General features: G+C 37.6%; 1 protein-coding gene across 1 annotated transcript; it reads left to right on the top strand.

Annotated features, from left to right (window-relative positions):
- The first annotated feature begins 4964 nt into the window (after window positions 1–4964).
- LOC149808478 (uncharacterized) lies at window positions 4965–7085 on the top strand. The gene is made up of 2 exons (XM_089969185.1): window positions 4965–5217; window positions 6196–7085. The coding sequence occupies exons 1-2, from the start codon at window positions 4965–4967 to the stop codon at window positions 7083–7085; spliced, it is 1143 nt and encodes a 380-aa protein (XP_089825311.1).
- Window positions 7086–7863: the final 778 nt, after the last annotated feature.

Below are 7863 nucleotides of genomic sequence, written 5' to 3'. Positions count from 1 at the left end.
TGCTTCAGACTTAAATCTATTATATTCCAGTGATCTTTATACTACAGACTTTTATCTTAAATTTATATGGGTATCTTTTTAAGTACTTAATTTAAAATCTTTGACTTCTTTTCCAGAGTTTGAAATATAATTTGAAATACAATATTATTACAAAGATATTGCAAAAGGCACTGGTATTAAAAGTAAATTTGGTCTATAATATGTAGATTTACAGCAATTTGTTTTTGAATTATGCCATCTGGATCAACTCTGTTAACCAGATATGTTGTGGTATTGTCACTTGGTTAATGTGCTAAACTCGGCAATCAGAATAGAACAGGTTAGAATTCTATACTAATTAGACCAGGTTGCCTTCTGTATCCTGTCTCTAGGCAAAGCACTTTACTTCAATTGCTAATGTACTGTTAAACACCAAGCCAAACCAAACATGCCACATATTGTTTTTCCATTAAACATATGCATTAAAGACTATGATGAACATTGGTCCCTCAGCGGGACAGATGCACTACTGGGCAAAAATAATTTTTAAACAACACAATTTCTTCCTTTGAACTGTCAAGTGTTGAAGCCATCTCGAATATTCTTCATCTATAAAAGTTTTTCTTCAAATCACCTTCAGTGCTGCTTGTATTGAATGTGAGCTTGGCACCATTTTCATTTAGGACAATGTAGACCGTATTAGAAGTGTTTTGGTGAAATCTCCATATTATTTTAATCGTCGTTGGAGGTGGGGTGGAGAGCAGTTGCAACAAGATTATAAGACAGTCATAATGGCAGCCATATTGGATATATGGCTTCAACTATCTTAATTTAGTATCAACTAGGTCTCATAAAGACGTCTTTGAGTGAAAACCCTATCTTGATAACAGCCATCAATTTGGGAGGATTAGATGTGATATTTTCAAGAGATGCCTTTCCATTCACGAGTCATCCATCACTCCACCATAGGAAGTTGGAAACACCTTATTGAGCAATACACTCATTAAGCATACCAACCTCTATACCTCTCACAATGCCATATACTGTAGGTTTCCCAGTCATGGCAGTATTATAGGTAAGGAAAGAGAAGGTCATGCTGCCAGAATGGCCTTATCTCTACAACCACCTGACTTTAAATACCATATGCTGATTTTTAACTTGGCATCAAAATATCCTTATTTAATAAGTGACAAGCTTCATGGAATGATGCTGTTAATAACATTCATGTGCTCAAACCAGTGGCGTACTAAAGGGGATGGGGGGGGGGGGGGCAGTGCGCACCTGGTGATAGCCAGAAGGGCAGGGTGTCATCTGGAGAGTTGAAATACCAGTACAAGTTTTCAAACCAAATGAAACATTTGCCAAAGTAAAAGTTATTTCCAATTTGCTTATGACAGCCCTATACTGTTTAAATATCTACTTGCAAACATAATAATTTTTCTGTGTGTTTACATTTTAGAATGATTTGTGGGGATGCCAAATGAATGATCTGCTCTGGGTGCCAAATACTTTAAGTATGCCCCTGGGTCAAACTCTCCTTAGGGAAATATCCTCCTTTCTATAGAACCATCCAAAAGGTTGAGGTAGTCATTGCATACATTTTAATTGGTATTACTTATATGACCCAGTCCTACATACCTTAAAGGTGATGATCCATCCAAGTGTTTCTTGCAATAAACCATATACCATGAAGCACTTTCTGACAGATTGTTTATATCTCCAAACTACATGCGAACATTACAAGAATGTTTAGCAGATGAAGGAGCTTTTTGATAAACATGTGTCTAGTACTTTACATTTTTAAAGGAAGTTAACATTTATTCTGAAATACAGCTTATATGAAACCTACTTCCTGTGAGTATGTAGAGTCAGTTTGCCCTTGTTTATTTGTATGGTCTAATTACCCTTTATACACACCATTTAAATTACAGTTTGATCGGGAACCTTCATAAATTATCCTCACCATCTCATGGTTTTCTTTTTATTTCATTTCTCGTTACTAATGAACATCTTTCATACATAAATCATTTATCTAATAGCGTTTTTGTGGCACTATATAGCATTACAGTGCTGTTATGCTGTAAAATCACTATCAATCAGCCATTCAGGAGTAATGATAACATTTTCAAGATCATGGTTTTTGTGGTATCTATAATGGATATCTCATCGGCACCATTTTCGTTTAAGACCAAGTAGACATAAGAAATCCGTTTGTGGAAACCTCGTCTTAATACAGCCATCCATACAGAAGGAATAGAAGTAACAAAATTTTAAAGAAGGCCAAAGTGTGGCAGACATTATGAATGTTAGATCGGCACCATTGTAATTTAAGACCAATTGGACATCATAAGAATTAATCTGTTGAAAACCCCAAGTCCATGATACGATTTTAGAGATGGCTGCCATGGTGGCCATATAGGTTAACAGATCGGCACCAATTTTATTTAAGGCCAACTGGACTTAATAAGAAGTTATATGATGAAAACCCGATGTTATGACGAATTTTATACCCGATGTTTACATGGCCATCTATGAAGGAGGAGTAGCAACAAAAAATAGATTAGCACCTTTTTCATTTGAAACCAATTGGACACCACATCAGTTCAAATTATTATACCTGATCAACTAATAGCTAATGTCTAGTTGGTCACAAATAAAAATGGTGATGCTTAGACATCAATATGGCAGACACAGTATCATAATGAAAGTCTTTTTATTACTACTCCTGAGTGAAGGGTCATAGCAAAATATGGGTTTCATTGAAGGACTGATAATGTCTTGTTGGTCACAAATGAAAATACTGCCAATCAAAATTACATTATTGCTGACCATATCGATATTGTACTTAACCAATAGTCTTCTTGTGATGTTCGATTGGTCCTTAATACAAATGGTGCAAATCTGATATTCAAGATTGCCACTATGGCAGCGATCTTAAAAATGTATAGTTATTCCATCGAAATGGACAGATATATTAACATGGGGCTTCCATGAGAAAGTTTATTATGATGTCTTGATGCTCCTAAATTATGTCCACCACAAGATCTGATAATCTTGTTATTGCTATAGAATATCAGAGATAGCTTCAGCACTCAGCAGTTTAAAGGAAAAATAGTTTTGTCTTGAAGTCCTGGAAATTCTGTTTGCTAAGTAGAGCATCCGTTTCTTTGAAGTACTATTGTTTATATATCATAATGTAATACTTGTTCTGACTGATTTCATAAATATATGTAGGTCAAGTACATATAGTGATTCCATTGTTACGAGACCACTCTTTCTGCAATGAAACTATAAGCTTATGAACTTACTGGACTTTCTTGAGGTGACGTGTAGTCAAAAGCAACCATTTTGGTGTTTGGTGCAGTTTTCTTTGACGGATGGGTAATTTATCTTGCGAGGGGCTTCTCAAAGTGTGTGGGGGGGGGACCAGAGTATTGCGACGAGCAATTTTGTATTTGGAAGCTCAGTTTCACAGCAACTTTCAAATATAAACATCTTCACGAAAGAGTTTGTTTCCATTAAAGACCAAAACAAAAAACTGACAAGAAAGGTAAAAGAGCTAATAGCGACTCGTAATCTTTGAAAATTGCAGTAGCATCAGTTATGTTCAAGAGCAAGCTCAATGTATTGTGAACTACAAATCCATTGACATTGAATGTCACAAAGATCATCGCAAAGCGGCAAAGTATTTACTGTGTTCACCTCAAATACACCAAAGTATTTCAGAAAAGGATAAAGATGTAGTTCTACAATGAAACCAAATAATGTAGAATATCTGCCCATGCTGGAAAATGAAAACACAGCTGAACAAACTTTTTGAATCCCGATTGTTTAAAGATGAAAATTACAAGTTTCTGTGTTTGTGACAGGATTGTACACGTTTTAGCCTTTGAGCTAAAAAAGAAGAGTGGTCTAAACTGCACACAAACAGATAAACGTTTGCAGACAGTAGGATAAGTTGCAGATCAGAATTTTCACCCTTTTGCACATGTACCGTATTAAATCGCTTAAAAGTTAAATTAACAACAAATCGTCCCCCTCCCATGTTTGGATTTCAAAGGGATAATTTCCCTATGACCCTCCTTTAAGTCAATGTGTCTTTTGCAAGTCAAATTCATCCGCAAGGGGTCACGTGTGGTCAATGAGTCGGTGTCACGCTTGCGGGAAAAATAACAAGTCGAACTGGATAGATGGATAGACGGGACAAATAAAGACGAAAAGCAATGTAGAATAAATAAGTTTATATTAATGGGTTGAGTCTGTACACATCAATTGAACATTTACAACATATGAATCTATATGTAATGAAATTCATAATTCTTGACATTGTTAATCTATATATATATATATATATATATATATATATATATATATATATATATATATATATATATATATATATATATATATAAGAAATCCATGCTTCGACTTTTATGTAATATATAGAGGGGTATGAAAATCGTAATCCAGAGTGATGCGATTCACAATGTTTTGTAATATATTAATTTCAAAAGTATTATAATAGACAAAGCAAAGGCCACATGTTTGAGATTCAAAGTATCCTATACATATCATTGTCTAATATCATCTGGTACAGAGCCCGACAGTTACCAAATGAAGTTATGAATTCCTCCATTGTAATCCGGTCGTCGTAAACATCGTCCAACTTGGATTCCTGATCCGATTCCTCGTCCAATTCTGGTTCTTTATCTATATATTCATCTGATGTTACTTCAGTGTTGGTCTTATCTCGAATGAAATACCGAAAAGTTCAGCATTCTCTGACCCATGCATTGCAATGGACATACCACAATCTTCAATGATTTGACCATCGTTGCATCTGGGGTTTCCTGCCATGCATTAGACACCCACTAAGATTGTAATAAGCAATGCCTTATGTTTCAACAATACACAAGGTCAGGTATTCTATACTTTTTCATTCCAGACCAAAAACAAATTACCTTGTCTTCTATCCTTAATGGTTAATGAATACAACAACTCCACTTACAGACGCATTGCGAGAATATTCTCCCAATTTTAGACGTAACTCCACCACACCCACCCTCCATCGCCTGCTTGCCCTAGCATGGCTTTCGGTTCTGTATGTCAGGGCACATGGGGTTCATGTAGGATCCGTTGGATGCAACTTTAAATACTGCCACACTATTACGGGCCGTCCAACCGTCCAGACATCACTGGTCTTACCGACATCACCAGCCGTGCAGCCGACACCAAACCGTCAGCATCTTATTGATACCATGCCAAAGATTTTAATGAGAAATATGTCCATTCAGCCACGCTGCAACAGTGCCAATGATTCACCCGACATGATATAGTCATTTAACTATAGTATGGGTGACTTGTTAATACTAACTTCTTAAATGTTTGTCATTCATACCTCAGTTATAGTAAAATCATAGATGATAAAAACGTTTTTTAGTTTTTTATTTTACCTCGAAAAACGCGTTTTTTTACGTTTTTTATTTTTTTGCGTTTTTTATATTTGGTACTTCCATTTTTTTTTATCATCGGCCATACAGGCGGTCCTCATTCATACTCTAGATAACAAATATCGATCAATAATGAATCTATGATGCTAGCCTACGATACTTTACGTAAACATGCCACAACATAGTGCTGATATCTGGTAGTGTAGGCCAGGCGTGTATACATTGGAAGATGACGCTGTGTTTAACCTTTTGCAGTCCTTTTTTTGGAACGTTTCGCATGCTATAAAGTCCAATTTTTGTAGTTTTTTGAGTATTTTCTAGTCATCAGATTAGGATAAATATCTTTCACAAAATAGCAATTATAGACTGAAATTGACTGTAAGCTATGCCTAAACAATTTTCATATACTTCATAGGTCTAGTTGACTACGAAAACATCTTTTAGAAACTTTTCAGTCGATATTCCACATAATAGTCGTAGTGTTTCGTGGGAAAATCGATTTTCCCACTGCGACAGCTCGGTGCGTAGGCCGAGCTGCCTGGGCTACAGAAAGATACTGGCTCGTGCTGAAGCCTTACATACACAACTAACGGACCAGTAGCGGTTAAGATTGTCTGATAGTAAATTACAAAATTAAAATAAATACCTCTTGTGTATAGCCGTTAAAATGCCGAAAGAAAAAAGTGAAGAATGGAAACATGTTTTAGTACTAGATGAAAAGATAACGTCACTTTGAGCAAAGTTAGTTGCATTTACTGTAATAAAGAATTTCACGGTGGTGGTGTTGTACGTATAAGAGGTCACCTACTTGGAGATCCAAAGTGTGGCATCAGGAAATGTTCAAAAGTTCCATGTGAAGTGCAGCAGGCCTTACAGAAGCAGCAGTCAGTGAGACTAGAAGCGAAAGCGAAAAAACGGAAACTCGACGCACTGGATAAAGCCACAAAAGCCGCTAGTAGTGAGGCGAGTGAGAAGCAGATGTCGTTACCCTTTATGTTCGCGAGTGCTACGAAAAAGGATGCAGACAAAGCTGTCGCTCGTTTGTTTTATACCAGCGGCATACCTTTCGCTATTGTCGACAGTACTTATTTTAAGGCTGCAAAAGCTGCCGTGGCAAAATGTGGTCCTCACTATAAAGCACCAAGCAGAATCAAAATTTCAACTGAACTGCTAGCTGAGGAAGTACATCAAGTGGAACAATATATGGCCTCTTTTAAGGAAGAGGCCGTCAAGCACGGAGTTACGCTTATGTCTGATGGCTGGACAAATGTGCAGAACAAGCCCATTGTTAACTTTCTTGCAGCTACTGGTGACGGCTCTATTTTTCTCAATGCTTTGGATACTTCCGGCGAAATAAAAGATGGATCGTTTATTGCTGGTGAGATATCAAAGTGCATTGTATCGTATGGCACGGAAAGTGTTGTACAAGTTATTACGGACAGTGCATCAAATTGTGTTGCAGCTCGTACGATGTTACAGCAGCAATATCCTAATATAGTTTTCTCGCCATGCACGACTCACTGTCTGGATATTTTACTTGAAGACATAGGGAAGCTGCCAGGGATAGATAGTGTAATTACTGATTCTAAAGATATCGTTAAATTCATCACGAATCACAGTATTCCCAGGCATGTTTTCGCAATCATTCTCATCTAGAGCTTCTAAAGCCCGGAGAAACGAGATTTGCTACTCACTTTATTATGCTCCAACGCTTGAGTACAGTTAAGGATGCTCTGCAGGACACTGTGATAAGTCGTGAGTACAAAAAATGGCTAAATGATGCAGTTTATAAAGAGAAAGGCGAGGCAGTCACAAGAATGATTTTGAATGGAACGTTTTGGAGCTCGGTGGAAACAATAACTAAAGTGTGTGAGCCGATTGTTGAGCTACTGCGACTGGCTGACGGAGAAGTACCTTGTACAGGAAAAGTATATTGGAAAATGTTCCATGTCGATCAGTCTGTGAAAGCTGCTGCTTTACCACCAGCACGAAAAAAAAAACAAATTCGCCAGTTCGTTATGGACAGATGGAAAATGTTGCATACAGATCTACATGCAGCCGGCTTTGTGCTCGACCCTGAGTATTCTCATTTATTGCAACATCAAAACGAAGAAGTCGTCTCGGGCTTTCACGCGATGAAAGAAAGAATATACCGTGACGACGTTCAGTCGCAGGTGAAAGCCGTGCAACAGCACGCCGTGTATCGTGTAGGACGAGGATTATTTGCTCGACCGATGGCGGTTGCAGCTGCTAAAGAAATGCTAGCATACAGGTGGTGGATGTCAATCGGAGCTCACGTTCCGGAACTGCAACAAGTTGCGGTTAGGGTCTTAGCACAGGTGACGTCCGCCTCCGCCTGCGAGAGAAACTGGTCAACATTTGACTTCATTCACACGAAAAAGCGAAACCGTATGCAGTGCAAGAGAGTGCGAGA

The sequence above is a fragment of the Sinohyriopsis cumingii genome, chromosome 1, assembly GCF_028554795.1.
Source record: "Sinohyriopsis cumingii isolate HCF-2022 chromosome 1, ASM2855479v2, whole genome shotgun sequence".
Lineage (NCBI taxonomy): Eukaryota > Metazoa > Mollusca > Bivalvia > Unionida > Unionidae > Sinohyriopsis > Sinohyriopsis cumingii.
This window is presented reverse-complemented; position numbering and strand designations above follow the sequence as displayed.

Coding starts and splice junctions, on each gene's coding strand:
- LOC149808478 (XM_089969185.1), top strand. CDS start 4,965: ATGAATACAACAACTCCACTTACAGACGCATTGCGAGAATATTCTCCC. Junction 5,218..6,195: donor CGTGCAGCCGACACCAAACC/GTCAGCATCTTA, acceptor ACTGTAATAAAG/AATTTCACGGTGGTGGTGTT.